Genomic DNA, 23,413 nt, shown 5'->3' with positions numbered 1-23,413 from the left:
CTGCATATAGGAAAACACGCTGCATATAGGAAAACACGCTGCATATAGGAAAACAGGCTGCATATAGGAAAACAGGCTGCATATAGGAAAACAGTCTGCATATAGGAAAACAGGCTGCATATAGGAAAACAGACGGCATATAGGAAAACAGACTGCATATAGGAAAACAGACTGCATATAGGAAAACAGACTGCATATAGGAAAACAGGCTGCATATAGGAAAACACGCTGCATATAGGAAAACACGCTGCATATAGGAAAACACGCTGCATATAGGAAAACAGACGGCATATAGGAAAACAGACTGCATATAGGAAAACAGACTGCATATAGGAAAACAGACTGCATACAGGAAAACACACTGCATATAGGAACACACGCTGCATATAGGAAAACAGGCTGCATATAGGAAAACACGCTGCATATAGGAAAACAGGCTGCATGTAGGAAAACACGCTGCATATAGGAAAACACGCTGCATATAGGAAAACAGACTGCATATAGGAAAACAGGCTGCATATAGGAAAACAGGCTGCATATAGGAAAACACACTGCATATAGGAAAACACACTGCATATAGGAAAACACGCTGCATATGGGAAAACAGGCTGCATATAGGAAAACACGCTGCATATAGGAAAACAGGCTGCATATAGGAAAACACGCTGCATATAGGAAAACACGCTGCATATAGGAAAACAGACTGCATATAGGAAAACACGCTGCATATAGGAAAACACGCTGCATATAGGAAAACAGGCTGCATATAGGAAAACACGCTGCATATAGGAAAACAGACTGCATATAGGAAAACACGCTGCATATAGGAAAACAGGCTGCATATAGGAAAACAGACTGCATATAGGAAAACAGGCTGCATATAGGAACACACACTGCATATAGGAAAACACGCTGCATATAGGAAAACACACTGCATATAGGAAAACACGCTGCATATAGGAAAACAGGCTGCATATAGGATAACACGCTGCATATAGGAAAACACACTGCATATAGGAAAACACACTGCATATAGGAAAACACGCTGCATATAGGAAAACAGGCTGCATATAGGAAAACACGCTGCATATAGGAAAACAGGCTGCATATTGAAAACAGGCTGCATATAGGAAAACAGGCTGCATATAGGAAAACAGACTGCATATAGGAAAACACGCTGCATATAGGAAAACAGGCTGCATATTGGAAAACAGACTGCATATAGGAAAACAGACTGCATATAGGAAAACAGACTGCATATAGGAAAACAGGCTGCATATAGGAAAACAGGCTGCATATAGGAACACACACTGCATATAGGAAAACAGACTGCATATAGGAAAACAGACTGCATATAGGAAAACAGGCTGCATATAGGAAAACAGGCTGCATATAGGAAAACACGCTGCATATAGGAAAACACACTGCATATAGGAAAACACGCTGCATATAGGAAAACAGGCTGCATATAGGAACACACACTGCATATAGGAAAACAGGCTGCATATAGGAAAACAGGCTGCATATAGGAAAACAGGCTGCATATAGGAAAACAGGCTGCATATTGGAAAACAGACTGCATATAGGAAAACAGACTGCATATAGGAAAACAGACTGCATATAGGAAAACAGGCTGCATATAGGAAAACACGCTGCATATAGGAAAACAGACTGCATATAGGAAAACACGCTGCATATAGGAAAACACGCTGCATATAGGAAAACAGGCTGCATATAGGAAAACAGGCTGCATATAGGAAAACACACTGCATATAGGAAAACACACTGCATATAGGAAAACAGGCTGCATATAGGAAAACACACTGCATATAGGAAAACACACTGCATATAGGAAAACAGGCTGCATATAGGAAAACACGCTGCATATAGGAAAACAGGCTGCATATAGGAAAACACACTGCATATAGGAAAACACACTGCATATAGGAAAACAGGCTGCATATAGGAAAACAGGCTGCATATAGGAAAACAGGCTGCATATAGGAAAACAGGCTGCATATTGGAAAACAGACTGCATATAGGAAAACAGGCTGCATATAGGAAAACACACTGCATATAGGAAAACAGGCTGCATATAGGAAAACACACTGCATATAGGAAAACACACTGCATATAGGAAAACAGGCTGCATATAGGAAAACACACTGCATATAGGAAAACACGCTGCATATAGGAAAACAGGCTGCATATAGGAAAACACACTGCATATAGGAAAACAGGCTGCATATAGGAAAACACACTGCATATAGGAAAACACGCTGCATATAGGAAAACAGACTGCATATAGGAAAACAGGCTGCATATAGGAAAACAGGCTGCATATAGGAACACACGCTGCATATTGGAAAACAGGCTGCATATTGGAAAACAGGCTGCATATAGGAAAACAGACTGCATATAGGAAAACACGCTGCATATAGGAAAACAGGCTGCATATAGGAAAACAGGCTGCATATAGGAAAACAGACTGCATATAGGAAAACAGACTGCATATAGGAAAACACGCTGCATATAGGAAAACACACTGCATATAGGAAAACACGCTGCATATAGGAAAACACACTGCATATAGGAACACACGCTGCATATAGGAACACACGCTGCATATCAGAACACACACTGCATATAGGAAAACACGCTGCATATAGGAAACCAGACTGCATATAGGAAAACAGACTGCATATAGGAAAACAGGCTGCATATAGGAAAACACACTGCATATAGGAAAACACACTGCATATAGGAAAACAGGCTGCATATAGGAAAACAGGCTGCATATAGGAACACACACTGCATATAGGAAAACAGACTGCATATCCGAGCTACCCCACAGTGTCTAAAGGCCACCATTTTTCTATGGCTTTTAACACAGCGAGAGTTTTGTGGTCCACTGTGGCTTTTATGTGTTGCGTTGGCCAGGACAACCCTCTCCCCTGCTGCACTTTTATTTTCTCCAGCAATGCTCCTTTCTACATTGGATGTTCACGTTAAAAACAAGCCCGACTGATTTAAAACCAGTCAGAACCTCCTATTTCCAAATGTTGCTGACAACATTACTTTATCCTGATCCAAAAGCACTTTAAGTCTTCACAATGACATTCATGGTTGTTTTATAAACATGATGTTTTTGCAGATTAGAGAAAGAATACACTACAATCAAAACAAAAGAGATGGAGGAACAGGTGGAGATAAAGGTGAGTGGTTTACACTCTCAGGTGCTCCTACGTGTGCATTTAGAAGAGTTGCTCTTTGATGTCATTTTGTCATGTTTTTTCAGAGGTTGCGTACAGAGAATAGACTTCTTAAACAGCGGATAGACACGCTAGAGAAGGTAGGTGTGTTGTCGTTTGTCCATCAGCTCTTCCTTTGTCACTGTTCATCTGTTCTGCCGCATCTTTCCTTACGGCCGATTCGTGTCCCACTATGTCGGCCGTTTGGTGGAAGCTGCTCATTTCCACAACAACCATTGTTTACTTGCATGTTGATCTTTCTGCTTCGGAGTTCGGAACATGTCTGGACTTCATGTTGTGTAAGATCAGGAAGGTAAGATGATCATCTGCTTGTTAGCGCCATTTACATGGCGCTAACAAGCAGAAAGTGTAGGGTCCAGGTTGATGTGAGGGAAGCTGCCTGATGCTTGAAGTGGGCTGTATGTCTGCTCTGTGAGGTTAAAACGTGAGGACAGCAGGGGCTCACCAGCAGGATCTCATTCTGCTGCCTGTGGTCTGGAAGAGTCCAGATCAGCTGGACCGGTGGAAACCCTTGGGTGGAAAGCTTATTTTTCTTCATAACTGTCTGAAACTGGAACATGCCCTCTGCCGGGGTTCAATTCCCACTCCTGTTTGGTCTGTATGTAGCTATACATCTCTGCCATGAGATGGAGGATGAGCAGGTGAGATGACATGTAAATGTGGTCCGTTCTGTATTCTGGTTTTGAGCTTCATAATGCAACTTATGGCCAAAGCACTGCAGTTTCCTCTGGACCAGGTTTCTATTTGTCGTAAAAACTAAACAGTCTGATGTTATTCATCTGATTTCCCCATCTTCTCCTTTTTCTCTACACGATTTCTGCATCTTATAATCAGTCCAAACATGTGGGCCAACATGCCTGTTCATCCACTGAGAGGGAGGTGAAGACTACTGCATGTCCATCAGGGAGATGCAGCTGAACAAGCTGAATCTACATCATTGTAGGAATTTCTGAGTTATATTTCAGCTTAAAACGGATCCAACAATATTTGTAGGTCTTATCAACACATTGTCCGACATTTTAACTCTAAGAAGCTTTAGGGCGATATCACTCACCTCACTTCATCAGAACATTACCCCAGCTGGCCGGTTTTCAGTCCTCTGTGGGTTTTATCTCGGTGTTGTAGTCTTTAATAGAAAGTAGGTCCTTTATAGTTGAATGTATGAGTCCATGGCGGTAGACCGAAAGCCGGACTACAGGAGTGGACGCTGCAGGATGAAACCTTGATCAGGTGCCGTGTAACATTAAAATCAATCACTCGCAACTTGCTCATTGCATTGTTTTAAATCACAACTTTGTTTTAAAATAGAAAAATGGTTCAGCCCCCCCATCAGTTCTGCTTCTTCCTCCATGCTGTCATCACACTGCTGCAGTGTTCCTTTTCAACCTCTGAATGTGAAAATTATGCCAATGAACATGTGTTTGTGGAGGGAAAATGAACATTGCAGGGAAACAATCAGTTGTTCTTTGTGTGCTGTAACTGTCCTCTGTCTCTGCTGTCTGTTCATATTTGTGTTTTGTAGGAAAGTGCTTCCTTGGCAGATAGATTGATTCAGGTATTTTCCTCATTTTCTCTTTATCCTTCTGTTTTCCCCCACTGTTCCTTCTGGAGTGCATGCTTCCAACTAGCCCAGTGATGGACAGTAATCTAATAAATACAGAGCTAATGGTGACAGCTGATTACTATGTTTAATAAGTGCATGGAAAGCCACAAACACAGGAGACTCGTGTTGACTTTGGCTAATGAATTAACATTAATCATAGGATATTAGAGTTGCAACAAGCATGTCCTATCAGAAAACCCATTTTTACTTCCTCTCTAATTTGCCCGACCATTCCACCTTCTCGTCTCACTTTTTGCCATCCTCACCACCGTCCTCGGTTGCCTGTGTCCAAAGGGACAGGTGACTCGAGCTCAAGAGGCCGAGGAAAACTACCTGGTCAAGCGGGAGCTGGCCACAGTCAAACAACAGAGCGAGGAGGCCACAGCTCAGCTGGAGCAGGCCAAGAAAACCATCAGGCAGCTTCAGCAGCAGCCACAAGCGGTAAGGAGGGCAACAGAGTCCCCTACCAGGAGGATCAACTCATTCCAGTACTGTTGAGGAAATAACAGTATCCATGTGGTTAGAACGCAGATACTGTCAAATCCCAGTACCAGAGTTTCTATCTTTGAAGGTACAAAAACGTATTAAACTCCCAGGAACACCAGAATCTGTAGGAGCTGGATTTCACTCCAGTTAAACATATAGCTTGCTGCATGACCGTTTTCTTTATGCAAACATTTCTCATCATTCTTCATTTTAAAACTGTTTTTAGGTCATTTTTCTCTCCTCCAACACATATTTCCTCTTGTCTTTCCTTCAGTATCTCACCTCACACACTCACACCTGCAGCCTTTACCCTTTAAGCCGGTGTCTTTTATTTACATTTTATACCATGGTCTGGGTGAATACTCAATTCCGATTGGTTGCAGAGTGTCCGTTAAAAAGTGATAATAAGACACCAGTTAAAAAAAAGTTCAGTCAAATAGCCCAATAGTTCTAAATCATTGCGCTGGCTCAAATGCAAGTTGGTAACCATGGCAAGAGAAATGTTGGCGACAAACGGACAGAACAGAAAGCAGAGAGAATATCTGGAAGGACGATGTCAAACAGCGGCCCATAGTCACTAATGAACGTATCTGATCTGACAGTTTTTAAGTTATTTTATTTTTTCAGGTTAATTTAGACCATCGCTTGAACAATAACAAGAGTAGAAAAGGGAGAAAGGGAAAAAAAAAAGTCTCCTGATCCCTCCTCATCTCAGTACTGTATTATGTTCATGTTCTACCAACATCGTTAGTTGAAATCAGTCACTGTAGATAAAATATCTATCATAATGTTTCAGCCGTATTAAATAATGTTTAATCAGTTTGTGATGAAGCTCCAGATCTCTGAAAGAGCGACAGAGCGGCTCCGACGTCACCCTGCAGCGGTGCAGCGGACCGGGCGTGTTTCTCTACATTAATGCTCCAGTGGTTACGCCAATTTCACAGCCATATTCAAGAATTAAAAAGGTCCGTGCTGTTCGCATTTAGATTTTTCTACGGCCAAATTTTTCTTATGCTGTTATAGAAACCAGCCATCGCATGTCCTCCTGTGAAGAAATTTGCATTTTCAGAAAATCACCATATTTTCATTGGAATCCGTTAAAAGAAGGGGGCGGCACTTCCGTTCAACACTCTTATCTTTCAGGCTTGGCGCACCGTGCACCCTTATAGATACATACATTCAAACATACTGAGCTCCCTGCACCACACAGTCACACACATCCCGCAACACCATCATATTTCACCATCATGGGTGATTTGTTGCAATAGTATCTGCTGTCCATTTTTCAGAAATTAATGGACAACACGGAACTATGATAAATATTCACACTTTTTTACTGATTACACCTATTTATTCACTGCACAGAAAGCCACCTCAGCTGCATCCCAAACGTCTTCCTGGCTTTATTCCAGCTATAGAGGATCATTATTTTCCTGCTTTTCTCATCACTTGTTGATCTTTGGCTGCTCCTGATTGGACGTTACCATCAGTTTAAGCTCTCTGATTGGTGGAAAGTCTGACAGGAAGTGTCTTCATCATCATGTCCAGGTGGAAATAGAGGTCTCTTAGCAACATGGTAGTGATTGTGATGAAGATGTGATAAATAATGGTGGATTTACCATCTAGAATAAACACTACATGTTGTGTCTGGATTGTAAACCTCCTGGACGGATAGAAACGCTGGAAAACCTCCGTAGACTGGAGAGCTGGAGAGTCACATGACCATCCCAGAGTACGTCACACAGCTACACACAACTGTTGCAGAGATAATTGATAATATAAGTGATCATTTAGATTTTTAATGAACGGAGTAATTTTCAGTGCAGAAACTCAAGAGTTTAATTGGGTTTAGTTTTGTTATATCAGCTTCCTTATTTCTAGCAGGAATGTGATGTGGGACCAGAATCCAAGCTGTCTTTGATCAGGGTTTCTGTCCTCAGGTTGCACATTGGTGTTGGTATCTGTTTTGGTATTCGGGAGTTGAAACAGACACAGTTCTGCCACCATTTTATGTCTCCTGCATGGTCACAAATTATTTATGAATATGTTCTTCACACGTGGCCTCAGATCACAGAATCGTCTTTGAATATCTGATGACTTCATATTGAATTATTGATGCTGCAGATGATAATATGCAGCCAAAACTGTGTTTTACATAATGTCCTGTTTTTTAACAATGAGGGCTCAACAATCATTCATGTGAGAGTGAAGAGAAAAGTGCTGAAGGTGTGGGATTAACCTAGCCGTCTCTGCTCACTGTCCTGTTGTTTGGTTGCAGAAGGGACCCCCCCGCTTCTCTGAGGAGTCTATCATGCAGCTGGAGAGAGAACTGGTGCAGGCTCGGCTCAAAGAAGCAGAGTCCCAGTGTGCTCTCAAGGAAATGCAGGATAAGCTCCTCCATATGGAGAAGGTAAGACGCTGTGCCAACATAATGCAGCACACGGGTGAGGATGTAGATGTACCCTGTCATTCCATGTCTCTTGCTCCTTTAGAGGAATTCATCACTACCAGATGATACAAATGTAGTGCGACTGCAGGAGGAGTTGATAGGAGCGAAACTTCGCGAAGCAGAGGCTCTAACTGGACTGAAAGAGCTGAGGCAGCAGGTCAAAGATTTGGAAGAGCACTGGCAGGTGACTGAAATGTCTACATGTCTGAAGTCTACATGTCTGAAGTCTAGATGTCTCAGTACCACCATCCCCGGCCAGTACCACCATCCCCGGCCAGTACCACCATCCCCGGCCAGTACCAACATCCCCTTCCAGTACCACCAACCCCTTCCAGTACCACCATAATCGGCCAGTACCACCAACCCCGGCCAGTACCATCAACCCCGTCCAGTACCACCATATTCGGCCAGTACCACCATCCCCGGCCAGTACCATCAACCCCGTCCAGTACCACCATATTCGGCCAGTACCACCATCCCCGGCCAGTACCACCATCCTCGGCCAGTACCAACATCCCCTTCCAGTACCACCAACCCCTTCCAGTACCACCATAATCGGCCAGTACCACCAACCCCGTCCAGTACCACCATATTCGGCCAGTACCACCATCCCCGGCCAGTACCATCAACCCCGTCCAGTACCACCATATTCGGCCAGTACCACCATCCCCGGCCAGTACCACCATCCTCGGCCAGTACCAACATCCCCTTCCAGTACCACCAACCCCTTCCAGTACCACCATAATCGGCCAGTACCACCAACCCCGTCCAGTACCACCATATTCGGCCAGTACCACCATCCCCGGCCAGTACCAGCAACCCCGGCCAGTACTACCATCCTTGGCCAGTACCACCATCCGCGGCCAGTACCACCAACCCCGGCCAGTACCACCATCCCCGGCCAGTACCACCATCCCCGGCCAGTACCACCATCCCCGGCCAGTACCACCATCCCCTTCCAGTACCACCAGTACCACCATAATCAGCCAGTACCACCATCCCCAGCCAGTACCACCAACCCCAGCCAGTACCACCATCCTCGGCCAGTACCACCATCCCCGGTCAGTACCACCAACCCCTTCCAGTACCACCATAATCGGCCAGTACCACCAACCCCGGCCAGTGCCACCAACCCCGGCCAGTACCACCAACCCCGTCCAGTACCACCATATTCGGCCAGTACCGCCAACCCCGGCCAGTACCACCAACCCCGTCCAGTACCACCATATTCGGCCAGTACCACCATCCCCGGCCAGTGCCACCAACCCCGGCCAGTGCCACCAACCCCGGCCAGTACCACCATCCCCGGTCAGTACCACCAACCCCTTCCAGTACCAACATAATCGGCCAGTACCACCAACCCCGGCCAGTACTATTATCCCCGGCCACTACCACCTTCCCCGGTCAGTACCATCATCCGCGGTCAGTACCACCATCCTCGGCCAGTACCACCATTCCCGGCCAGTACCACCATTCCCGGCCAGTACCACCATCCCCGGCCAGTACCACCATCCCCGGCCAGTTTGACCATCCCCAGCCAGTAGTATTATCCCCGGCGAGTACCACCATCCCCATCCAGCACCTTCATCCCCGGCCAGTACCACCATCCCCATCCAGCACCACCATCCCCAGCCAGTACCACCAATCCCGGCCAGTACTATTATCCCCGGCCAGTACCACCATCCCCATCCGATACCACCATCCCCGGCCAGTGCCACCATCCTCTGCCATTACCACCATCCTCGGCCAGTACCACCATCCCCTTCCAGTACCACCAGTACCACCATCCCCGGCCAGTACCACCATCCCCGGCCAGTACCACCATCCTCGGCCTATACCACCATCCTCGGCCAGTACCACCATTGCCGGCCAGTACCACCATCCCCATCCAGCACCACCATCCCCATCCAGCACCACCATCCCCGGCCAGTACCACCATCCCCAGCCAGTACCACCAACCCCAGCCAGTACCACCAACCCCAGCCAGTACCACCATCCTCGGCCAGCACCACCATCCCCGGTCAGTACCACCAACCCCGGCCAGTACCACCATCCCCTTCCAGTACCACCAACCCCTTCCAGTACCACCATAATCGGCCAGTACCACCATCCCCGGCCAGTACTATTATCCCCGGCCAGTACCACCATCCTTGTCAGTACCATCATCCGCGGTCAGTACCACCATCCCCGGCCAGTTTGACCATCCCCGGCCAGTACCACCATTCCCGGCCAGTACCACCATCCCCGGCCAGTACCACCATCCCCGGCCAGTACCACCATCCCCGGTCAGTACCACCATCCCCTTCCAGTACCAAAATCCCCTTCCAGTACTACCAACCCCGGCCAGTACCACCATCCCCGGCCAGTACCACCATTCTCGGCCAGTACCACCATCCCTTTCCAGTACCACCATAATCGGCCAGTACCACCATAATCGGCCAGTACCACCATCCCCGGCCAGTACCACCATCCCCGGCCAGTACCACCAACCCCTTCCAGTACCACCATAATCGGCCAGTGCCACCATCCCCAGCCAGTACCACCAACACCAGCCAGTACCACCATCCTCGGCCAGTACCACCATCCCCTTCCAGTACCACCATCCCCGGCCAGTACCACCAACCCCTTCCAGTACCACCATCCCCAGCCAGTACCACCATCCCCGGCCAGTACCACCAACCCCGGCCAGTACCACCATCCCCGGCCAGTACCACCAACCCCGGCAAGTACCACCAGCCAGTACCACCATTCCCGGCTAGTACCACCATCCCCGGCCAGTTTGACCATCCCCGGCCAGTACCACCATCCCCGGCCAGTAGTATTATCCCCGGCTAGTAGTATTATCCCCATCCAGTACCACCATCCCCGGGAAGTACCACCAGCCAGTCCCACCATCCCCGGCCAGTACCACCATCCCCGGCCAGTACCACCAACCCCGGCCAGTACTATTATCCCCGGCCACTACCACCATCCCCTTCCAGTACCACCATCCCCGGCCAGTACCACCATCCCCGGCCATTACCACCATCCCCATCCAGTACCACCATCCCCGGCAAGTACCACCAGCCAGTCCCACCATCCCAGCCAGTACCACCATCCCCGGTCAGTACCACCATTCCCGGCCAGTACCACCATCCCCGGCCAGTACCACCAACCCCTTCCAGTACCACCATAATCGGCCAGTACCACCTTCCCCGGCCAGTATGACCATCCCCGGCCAGTACCACCAACCCCGGCCAGTACCATTATCCCCGGCCAGTACCACCATCCCCTTCCAGTACCAAAATCCCCTTCCAGTACCACCAACCCCGGCCAGTACCACCATCCCCGGCCAGTACTACTATTCTCGGCCAGTACCACCATCCCTTTCCAGTACCACCATAATCGGCCAGTACCACCATAATCGGCCAGTACCACCATCCCCGGCCAGTACCACCAACCCCGGCCAGTACCACCAACCCCGGCCAGTACCACCAACCCCGGCAAGTACCACCATCCCCGGCCAGTACCACCATCCCCGGCCAGTACCACCAACCCCTTCCAGTACCACCATAATCGGCCAGTACCACCAACCCCTTCCAGTACCACCATAATCGGCCAGTACCACCAACCCCTTCCAGTACCACCATAATCGGCCAGTACCACCATCCCCGGCCAGTACTATTATCCCCGGCCAGTACCAACATCCTTGTCAGTACCATCATCCGCGGTCAGTACCACCATCCCCGGCCAGTTTGACCATCCCCGGCCAGTACCACCATTCCCGGCCAGTACCACCATCCCTGGCCAGTTTGACCATCCCCGGCCAGTACCACCATCCCCGGCCTGTAGTATCATCCCCGGCGAGTACCACCATCCCCTTCCCGTACCACCATCCCTGGCCAGTACCACCATCCCCGGCCAGTACCACCATCCCCGGCCAGTACCACCATCCCCGGCCAGTACCACCATCCCCGGCCAGTACCACCATCCCCGGCCAGTACCACCAACCCCTTCCAGTACCACCACCCCCGGTCAGTACCACCATCCCCGGCCAGTACCACCAACCCCGGCCACTACCATTATCCCCGGCCAGTACCACCATCCCCTTCCAGTACCAAAATCCCCTTCCAGTACCACCAACCCCGGCCAGTACCACCATCCCCGGCCAGTACCACCATTCTCGGCCAGTACCACCATCCCTTTCCAGTACCACCATAATCGGCCAGTACCACCATAATCGGCCAGTACCACCATCCCCGGCCAGTACCACCATCCCCGGCCAGTACCACCAACCCCTTCCAGTACCACCATAATCGGCCAGTGCCACCATCCCCAGCCAGTACCACCAACACCAGCCAGTACCACCATCCTCGGCCAGTGCCACCATCCCGGCCAGTGCCACCATCCTCTACCATTACCACCATCCTCGGCCAGTACCACCATCCCCTTCCAGTACCACCAGTACCACCATAATCGGCCAGTACCACCATCCCCAGCCAGTACCACCATCCCCAGCCAGTACCACCAACCCCTTCCAGTACCACTTTAATCGGCCAGTACCACCAACCCCGGCCAGTACTATTATCCCCGGCCAGTACCACCATCCTTGTCAGTACCATCATCCGCGGTCAGTATCACCATCCCTGGCCAGTTTGACCATCCCCGGCCAGTACCACCATTCCAGGCCAGTACCACCATCCCCATCCAGCACCACCATCCTCTGCCAGTGCCACCATCCTCTGCCAGTACCACCATCCCCGGCCAGTACCACCATCCCCGGTCAGTACCACCATCCTCGGCCAGTACCACCATCCCCGGTCAGTACCACCATCCTCGGCCAGTACCACCATCCCCTTCCAGTACCACCATCCCCGGCCAGTACCACCAACCCCTTCCAGTACCACCATCCCCAGCCAGTACCACCAACCCCTGCCAGTACCACCATCCTCGGCCAGTACCACCATCCTCGGCCAGTACCACCATCCTCGGCCAGTACCACCATCCCCGGCCAGTACCACCAACCCCGGCCAGTACCACCATCCCCGGCCAGTACCACCAACCCCGGCAAGTACCACCAGCCAGTACCACCATTCCCGGCTAGTACCACCATCCCCGGCCAGTTTGACCATCCCCGGCCAGTACCACCATCCCCGGCCAGTAGTATTATCCCCGGCTAGTAGTATTATCCCCATCCAGTACCACCATCCCCGGCAAGTACCACCAGCCAGTCCCACCATCCCCGGCCAGTACCACCATCCCCGGCCAGTACCACCATCCCCGGCCAGTACCACCAACCCCGGCCAGTACTATTATCCCCGGCCACTACCACCATCCCCGGCCAGTACCACCATCCCCGGCCAGTACCACCATCCCCGGCCATTACCACCATCCCCATCCAGTACCACCATCCCCGGCAAGTACCACCAGCCAGTCCCACCATCCCAGCCAGTACCACCATCCCCGGTCAGTACCACCATCCCCGGCCAGTACCACCAACCCCTTCCAGTACCACCATAATCGGCCAGTACCACCTTCCCCGGCCAGTATGACCATCCCCGGCCAGTACCACCAACCCCTGCCAGTACCATTATCCCCGGCCAGTACCACCATCCCCTTCCAGTACCAAAATCCCCTTCCAGTACCACCAACCCCGGCCAGTACCACCATCCCCGGCCAGTACTACCATTCTCGGCCAGTACCACCATCCCTTTCCAGTACCACCATAAACGGCCAGTACCACCATAATCGGCCAGTACCACCATCCCCGGCCAGTACCACCAACCCCGGCCAGTACCACCAACCCCGGCAAGTACCACCATCCCCGGCCAGTACCACCATCCCCGGCCAGTACCACCAACCCCTTCCAGTACCACCATAATCGGCCAGTACCACCAACCCCTTCCAGTACCACCATAATCGGCCAGTACCACCAACCCCTTCCAGTACCACCATAATCGGCCAGTACCACCATCCCCGGCCAGTACTATTATCCCCGGCCAGTACCAACATCCTTGTCAGTACCATCATCCGCGGTCAGTACCACCATCCCCGGCCAGTTTGACCATCCCCGGCCAGTACCACCATTACCGGCCAGTACCACCATTCCCGGCCAGTACCACCATCCCCGGCCAGTACCACCATCCCTGGCCAGTTTGACCATCCCCGGCCAGTACCACCATCCCCGGCCTGTAGTATCATCCCCGGCGAGTACCACCATCCCCTTCCCGTACCACCATCCCTGGCCAGTACCACCATCCCCGGCCAGTACCACCATCCCCGGCCAGTACCACCATCCCCGGCCAGTACCACCAACGCCTTCCAGTACCACCATCCCCGGCCAGTACAACCATCCCCGGTCAGTACCACCATCCCCGGCCAGTACCACCAACCCCGGCCAGTACCATTATCCCCGGCCAGTACCACCATCCCCTTCCAGTACCAAAATCCCCTTCCAGTACCACCAACCCCGGCCAGTACCACCATCCCCGGCCAGTACCACCATTCTCGGCCAGTACCACCATCCCTTTCCAGTACCACCATAATCGGCCAGTACCACCATAATCGGCCAGTACCACCATCCCCGGCCAGTACCACCATCCCCGGCCAGTACCACCAACCCCTTCCAGTACCACCATAATCGGCCAGTGCCACCATCCCCAGCCAGTACCACCAACACCAGCCAGTACCACCATCCTCGGCCAGTGCCACCATTCTCGGCCAGTGCCACCATCCTCTGCCATTACCACCATCCCCGGCCAGTTCCACCATCCCCGGCCAGTACCACCAACCCCGGCCAGTACCACCATCCCCGGCCAGTACCACCATCCTCGGCCAGTACCACCATCCCCTTCCAGTACCACCATCCACGGCCAGTACCACCATCCCCGGCCACTACCACCAACCCCTGCCAGTACTATTATCCCCGGCCACTACCACCATCCCCGGCCAGTTCCACCATCCCCGGACAGTGCCACCATCCTCTACCATTACCACCATCCTTGGCCAGTACCACCATCCCCTTCCAGTACCGCCAGTACCACCATAATCGGCCAGTACCACCATCCCCAGCCAGTACCACCATCCCCAGCCAGTACCACCAACCCCAGCCAGTACCACCATCCCCGGCCAGTACCACCATCCCCGGCCAGTACCACCAACCCCGGCCAGTACTATTATCCCCGGCCACTACCACCATCCCCTTCCAGTACCACCATCCCCGGCCAGTACCACCATCCCCGGCCATTACCATCATCCCCATCCAGTACCACCATCCCCGGCAAGTACCACCAGCCAGTCCCACCATCCCAGCCAGTACCACCATCCCCGGTCAGTACCACCATCCCCGGCCAGTACCACCAACCCCTTCCAGTACCACCATAATCGGCCAGTACCACGTTCCCCGGCCAGTATGACCATCCCCGGCCAGTACCACCAACCCCGGCCAGTACCATTATCCCCGGCCAGTACCACCATCCCCTTCCAGTACCAAAATCCCCTTCCAGTACCACCAACCCCGGCCAGTACCACCATCCCCGGCCAGTACTACCATTCTCGGCCAGTACCACCATCCCTTTCCAGTACCACCATAATCGGCCAGTACCACCATAATCGGCCAGTACCACCATCCCCGGCCAGTACCACCAACCCCGGCCAGTACCACCAACCCCGGCAAGTACCACCATCCCCGGCCAGTACCACCATCCCCGGCCAGTACCACCAACCCCTTCCAGTACCACCATAATCGGCCAGTACCACCAACCCCTTCCAGTACCACCATAATCGGCCAGTACCACCATCCCCGGCCAGTACTATTATCCCCGGCCAGTACCAACATCCTTGTCAGTACCATCATCCGCGGTCAGTACCACCATCCCCGGCCAGTTTGACCATCCCCGGCCAGTACCACCATTCCCGGCCAGTACCACCATCCCCGGCCAGTACCACCATCCCTGGCCAGTTTGACCATCCCCGGCCAGTACCACCATCCCCGGCCTGTAGTATCATCCCCGGCGAGTACCACCATCCCCTTCCCGTACCACCATCCCTGGCCAGTACCACCATCCCCGGCCAGTACCACCATCCCCGGCCAGTACCACCATCCCCGGCCAGTACCACCAACCCCTTCCAGTACCACCATCCCCGGCCAGTACAACCATCCCCGGTCAGTACCACCATCCCCGGCCAGTACCACCAACCCCGGCCAGTACCATTATCCCCGGCCAGTACCACCATCCCCTTCCAGTACCAAAATCCCCTTCCAGTACCACCAACCCCGGCCAGTACCACCATCCCCGGCCAGTACCACCATCCCCGGCCAGTACCACCAACCCCTTCCAGTACCACCATCCCCGGCCAGTACAACCATCCCCGGTCAGTACCACCATCCCCGGCCAGTACCACCAACCCCGGCCAGTACCATTATCCCCGGCCAGTACCACCATCCCCTTCCAGTACCAAAATCCCCTTCCAGTACCACCAAACCCGGCCAGTACCACCATCCCCGGCCAGTACCACCATTCTCGGCCAGTACCACCATCCCTTTCCAGTACCACCATAATCGGCCAGTACCACCATAATCGGCCAGTACCACCATCCCCGGCCAGTACCACCATCCCCGGCCAGTACCACCAACCCCTTCCAGTACCACCATAATCGGCCAGTGCCACCATCCCCAGCCAGTACCACCAACACCAGCCAGTACCACCATCCTCGGCCAGTGCCACCATTCTCGGCCAGTGCCACCATCCTCTGCCATTACCACCATCCCCGGCCAGTTCCACCATCCCCGGCCAGTACCACCAACCCCGGCCAGTACCACCATCCCCGGCCAGTACCACCATCCTCGGCCAGTACCACCATCCCCGGCCAGTACCACCATCCTCGGCCAGTACCACCATCCCCTTCCAGTACCACCATCCACGGCCAGTACCACCATCCCCGGCCACTACCACCAACCCCTGCCAGTACTATTATCCCCGGCCACTACCACCATCCCCGGCCAGTTCCACCATCCCCGGACAGTGCCACCATCCTCTACCATTACCACCATCCTTGGCCAGTACCACCATCCCCTTCCAGTACCGCCAGTACCACCATAATCGGCCAGTACCACCATCCCCAGCCAGTACCACCATCCCCAGCCAGTACACCAACCCCAGCCAGTACCACCATCCCCGGCCAGTACCACCATCCCCGGCCAGTACCACCAACCCCGGCCAGTACTATTATCCCCGGCCACTACCACCATCCCCTTCCAGTACCACCATCCCCGGCCAGTACCACCATCCCCGGCCATTACCATCATCCCCATCCAGTACCACCATCCCCGGCAAGTACCACCAGCCAGTCCCACCATCCCAGCCAGTACCACCATCCCCGGTCAGTACCACCATCCCCGGCCAGTACCACCAACCCCTTCCAGTACCACCATAATCGGCCAGTACCACGTTCCCCGGCCAGTATGACCATCCCCGGCCAGTACCACCAACCCCGGCCAGTACCATTATCCCCGGCCAGTACCACCATCCCCTTCCAGTACCAAAATCCCCTTCCAGTACCACCAACCCCGGCCAGTACCACCATCCCCGGCCAGTACTACCATTCTCGGCCAGTACCACCATCCCTTTCCAGTACCACCATAATCGGCCAGTACCACCATAATCGGCCACTACCACCATCCCCGGCCAGTACCACCAACCCCGGCCAGTACCACCAACCCCGGCAAGTACCACCATCCCCGGCCAGTACCACCATCCCCGGCCAGTACCACCAACCCCTTCCAGTACCACCATAATCGGCCAGTACCACCAACCCCTTCCAGTACCACCATAATCGGCCAGTACCACCATCCCCGGCCAGTACTATTATCCCCGGCCAGTACCAACATCCTTGTCAGTACCATCATCCGCGGTCAGTACCACCATCCCCGGCCAGTTTGACCATCCCCGGCCAGTACCACCATTCCCGGCCAGTACCACCATCCCTGGCCAGTTTGACCATCCCCGGCCAGTACCACCATCCCCGGCCTGTAGTATCATCCCCGGCGAGTACCACCATCCCCTTCCCGTACCACCATCCCTGGCCAGTACCACCATCCCCGGCCAGTACCACCATCCCCGGCCAGTACCACCAACCCCTTCCAGTACCACCATCCCCGGCCAGTACAACCATCCCCGGTCAGTACCACCATCCCCGGCCAGTACCACCAACCCCGGCCAGTACCATTATCCCCGGCCAGTACCACCATCCCCTTCCAGTACCAAAATCCCCTTCCAGTACCACCAACCCCGGCCAGTACCACCATCCCCGGCCAGTACCACCATTCTCGGCCAGTACCACCATCCCTTTCCAGTACCACCATAATCGGCCAGTACCACCATCCCCGGCCAGTACCACCATCCCCGGCCAGTACCACCAACCCCTTCCAGTACCACCATAATCGGCCAGTGCCACCATCCCCAGCCAGTACCACCAACACCAGCCAGTACCACCATCCCCGGCCAGTACCACCATCCCCGGCCTGTAGTATCATCCCCGGCGAGTACCACCATCCCCTTCCCGTACCACCATCCCTGGCCAGTACCACCATCCCCGGCCAGTACCACCATCCCCGGCCAGTACCACCAACCCCTTCCAGTACCACCATCCCCGGCCAGTACAACCATCCCCGGTCAGTACCACCATCCCCGGCCAGTACCACCAACCCCGGCCAGTACTATTATCCCCGGCCACTACCACCATCCCCTTCCAGTACCACCATCCCCGGCCAGTACCACCATCCCCGGCCATTACCATCATCCCCATCCAGTACCACCATCCCCGGCAAGTACCACCAGCCAGTCCCACCATCCCAGCCAGTACCACCATCCCCGGTCAGTACCACCATCCCCGGCCAGTACCACCAACCCCTTCCAGTACCACCATAATCGGCCAGTACCACGTTCCCCGGCCAGTATGACCATCCCCGGCCAGTACCACCAACCCCGGCCAGTACCATTATCCCCGGCCAGTACCACCATCCCCTTCCAGTACCAAAATCCCCTTCCAGTACCACCAACCCCGGCCAGTACCACCATCCCCGGCCAGTACTACCATTCTCGGCCAGTACCACCATCCCTTTCCAGTACCACCATAATCGGCCAGTACCACCATAATCGGCCACTACCACCATCCCCGGCCAGTACCACCAACCCCGGCCAGTACCACCAACCCCGGCAAGTACCACCATCCCCGGCCAGTACCACCATCCCCGGCCAGTACCACCAACCCCTTCCAGTACCACCATAATCGGCCAGTACCACCAACCCCTTCCAGTACCACCATAATCGGCCAGTACCACCATCCCCGGCCAGTACTATTATCCCCGGCCAGTACCAACATCCTTGTCAGTACCATCATCCGCGGTCAGTACCACCATCCCCGGCCAGTTTGACCATCCCCGGCCAGTACCACCATTCCCGGCCAGTACCACCATCCCTGGCCAGTTTGACCATCCCCGGCCAGTACCACCATCCCCGGCCTGTAGTATCATCCCCGGCGAGTACCACCATCCCCTTCCCGTACCACCATCCCTGGCCAGTACCACCATCCCCGGCCAGTACCACCATCCCCGGCCAGTACCACCAACCCCTTCCAGTACCACCATCCCCGGCCAGTACAACCATCCCCGGTCAGTACCACCATCCCCGGCCAGTACCACCAACCCCGGCCAGTACCATTATCCCCGGCCAGTACCACCATCCCCTTCCAGTACCAAAATCCCCTTCCAGTACCACCAACCCCGGCCAGTACCACCATCCCCGGCCAGTACCACCATTCTCGGCCAGTACCACCATCCCTTTCCAGTACCACCATAATCGGCCAGTACCACCATCCCCGGCCAGTACCACCATCCCCGGCCAGTACCACCAACCCCTTCCAGTACCACCATAATCGGCCAGTGCCACCATCCCCAGCCAGTACCACCAACACCAGCCAGTACCACCATCCTCGGCCAGTGCCACCATTCTCGGCCAGTGCCACCATCCTCTGCCATTACCACCATCCTCGGCCAGTACCACCATCCCCTTCCAGTACCACCATCCACGGCCAGTACCACCATCCCCGGCCAGTACCACCATCCCCAGCCAGTACCACCATCCCCAGCCAGTACCACCAACCCCAGCCAGTACCACCAACCCCGGCCAGTACCACCATCCCCGGCCAGTACTACCATTCTCGGCCAGTACCACCATCCCTTTCCAGTACCACCATAATCGGCCAGTACCACCATAATCGGCCACTACCACCATCCCCGGCCAGTACCACCAACCCCGGCCAGTACCACCAACCCCGGCAAGTACCACCATCCCCGGCCAGTACCACCATCCCCGGCCAGTACCACCAACCCCTTCCAGTACCACCATAATCGGCCAGTACCACCAACCCCTTCCAGTACCACCATAATCGGCCAGTACCACCATCCCCGGCCAGTACTATTATCCCCGGCCAGTACCAACATCCTTGTCAGTACCATCATCCGCGGTCAGTACCACCATCCCCGGCCAGTTTGACCATCCCCGGCCAGTACCACCATTCCCGGCCAGTACCACCATCCCTGGCCAGTTTGACCATCCCCGGCCAGTACCACCATCCCCGGCCTGTAGTATCATCCCCGGCGAGTACCACCATCCCCTTCCCGTACCACCATCCCTGGCCAGTACCACCATCCCCGGCCAGTACCACCATCCCCGGCCAGTACCACCAACCCCTTCCAGTACCACCATCCCCGGCCAGTACAACCATCCCCGGTCAGTACCACCATCCCCGGCCAGTACCACCAACCCCGGCCAGTACCATTATCCCCGGCCAGTACCACCATCCCCTTCCAGTACCAAAATCCCCTTCCAGTACCACCAACCCCGGCCAGTACCACCATCCCCGGCCAGTACCACCATTCTCGGCCAGTACCACCATCCCTTTCCAGTACCACCATAATCGGCCAGTACCACCATCCCCGGCCAGTACCACCATCCCCGGCCAGTACCACCAACCCCTTCCAGTACCACCATAATCGGCCAGTGCCACCATCCCCAGCCAGTACCACCAACACCAGCCAGTACCACCATCCTCGGCCAGTGCCACCATTCTCGGCCAGTGCCACCATCCTCTGCCATTACCACCATCCTCGGCCAGTACCACCATCCCCTTCCAGTACCACCATCCACGGCCAGTACCACCATCCCCGGCCAGTACCACCATCCCCAGCCAGTACCACCATCCCCAGCCAGTACCACCAACCCCAGCCAGTACCACCATCCTCGGCCAGTACCACCATCCCCGGTCAGTACCACCAACCCCGGCCAGTACCACCATCCCCGGCCAGTACCACCATCCCCGGCAAGTACCACCAGCCAGTACCACCATCCCCGGCCAGTACAACCATCCCCGGTCAGTACCACCATCCCCGGCCAGTACCACCATCCCCGGCCAGTACCACCATCCCCGGCCAGTACCACCATCCCCATCCAGTACCACCATCCCCATCCAGTACCACCATCCCCGGCAAGTACCACTAGCCAGTACCACCATCCCCGGCCAGTACCACCATCCCCGGCCAGTACCACCATCCCCGGCCAGTACCACCATCCCCGGCCAGTACCACCATCCCCATCCAGTACCACCATCCCCGGCAAGTACCACTAGCCAGTACCACCATCCCCGGCCAGTACCACCATCCCCATCCAGTACCACCATCCCCGGCAAGTACCACTAGCCAGTACCACCATCCCCGGCCAGTACCACCAACCCCGGCCAGTACCACCATCCCCGGCCAGTACTACCATTCTCGGCCAGTACCACCATCCCCATCCAGTACCACCATCCCCGGCAAGTACCACTAGCCAGTACCACCATCCCCGGCCAGTACCACCAACCCCGGCCAGTACCACCAACCCCTTCCAGTACCACCATAATCGGCCAGTACCACCAACCCCTTCCAGTACCACCATAATCGGCCAGTACCACCAACCCCTTCCAGTACCACCATAATCGGCCAGTACCACCATCCCCGGCCAGTACTATTATCCCCGGCCAGTACCAACATCCTTGTCAGTACCATCATCCGCGGTCAGTACCACCATCCCCGGCCAGTTTGACCATCCCCGGCCAGTACCACCATTCCCGGCCAGTACCACCATCCCCGGCCAGTACCACCATCCCTGGCCAGTTTGACCATCCCCGGCCAGTACCACCATCCCCGGCCTGTAGTATCATCCCCGGCGAGTACCACCATCCCCTTCCCGTACCACCATCCCTGGCCAGTACCACCATCCCCGGCCAGTACCACCATCCCCGGCCAGTACCACCATCCCCGGCCAGTACCACCAACCCCTTCCAGTACCACCATCCCCGGCCAGTACAACCATCCCCGGTCAGTACCACCATCCCCGGCCAGTACCACCAACCCCGGCCAGTACCATTATCCCCGGCCAGTACCACCATCCCCTTCCAGTACCAAAATCCCCTTCCAGTACCACCAACCCCGGCCAGTACCACCATCCCCGGCCAGTACCACCATTCTCGGCCAGTACCACCATCCCTTTCCAGTACCACCATAATCGGCCAGTACCACCATAATCGGCCAGTACCACCATCCCCGGCCAGTACCACCATCCCCGGCCAGTACCACCAACCCCTTCCAGTACCACCATAATCGGCCAGTGCCACCATCCCCAGCCAGTACCACCAACACCAGCCAGTACCACCATCCTCGGCCAGTGCCACCATTCTCGGCCAGTGCCACCATCCTCTGCCATTACCACCATCCTCGGCCAGTACCACCATCCCCTTCCAGTACCACCATCCACGGCCAGTACCACCATCCCCGGCCACTACCACCAACCCCTGCCAGTACTATTATCCCCGGCCACTACCACCATCCCCTTCCAGTACCACCATCCCCGGCCAGTTCCACCATCCCCGGACAGTGCCACCATCCTCTACCATTACCACCATCCTTGGCCAGTACCACCATCCCCTTCCAGTACCGCCAGTACCACCATAATCGGCCAGTACCACCATCCCCAGCCAGTACCACCATCCCCAGCCAGTACCACCAACCCCGGCCAGTACCACCATCCCCGGCCAGTACCACCATCCCCGGCCAGTGCCACCATCCTCGGCCAGTACCACCATCCCCTTCCATTACCACCATCCCCGGCCAGTACCACCAACCCCTTCCAAGACCACCATAATCGGCCAGTACCACCAACCTCGGCCAGTACCACCATCCCCGGCCAGTACCACCATCCTCGGCCAGTACCACCATCCCCTTCCATTACCACCATCCCCGGCCAGTACCACCAACCCCTTCCAGTACCACCATCCCCGACCAGTACCACCAACCCCTTCCAAGACCACCATAATCGGCCAGTACCACCAACCTCGGCCAGTACCACCAACCCCGGCAAGTACCACCAGCCAGTACCACCATTCCCGGCCAGTACAACCATCCCCGGTCAGTACCACCATCCCCGGCCAGTACCACCAACCCCGGCCAGTACCATTATCCCCGGCCAGTACCACCATCCCCTTCCAGTACCAAAATCCCCTTCCAGTACCACCAACCCCGGCCAGTACCAC

At 54.9% G+C, this 23,413-nt stretch overlaps 1 protein-coding gene across 1 annotated transcript in view; it reads left to right on the top strand.

Moving 5' to 3' along the window:
* The window catches only part of evi5b (ecotropic viral integration site 5b), a 381,555-nt gene that overhangs the window by 193,283 nt on the left and 164,859 nt on the right, over positions 1–23,413 (top strand). Inside the window, exons 7-12 of the mRNA XM_079245478.1 lie at positions 3,155–3,215; positions 3,299–3,352; positions 4,795–4,827; positions 5,170–5,316; positions 7,640–7,771; positions 7,854–7,994. Of these exons, the coding sequence (XP_079101604.1) occupies positions 3,155–3,215; positions 3,299–3,352; positions 4,795–4,827; positions 5,170–5,316; positions 7,640–7,771; positions 7,854–7,994 (568 nt within the window). The remainder of the gene's footprint in view (positions 1–3,154; positions 3,216–3,298; positions 3,353–4,794; positions 4,828–5,169; positions 5,317–7,639; positions 7,772–7,853; positions 7,995–23,413) is intronic.

Source organism: Telmatherina bonti (assembly GCF_933228915.1).
Source record: "Telmatherina bonti genome assembly, chromosome: 8".
NCBI lineage: Eukaryota > Metazoa > Chordata > Actinopteri > Atheriniformes > Telmatherinidae > Telmatherina > Telmatherina bonti.
Note: the sequence above shows the minus strand (reverse complement) of the source record. Positions and strands in the feature narration are given on the sequence as shown.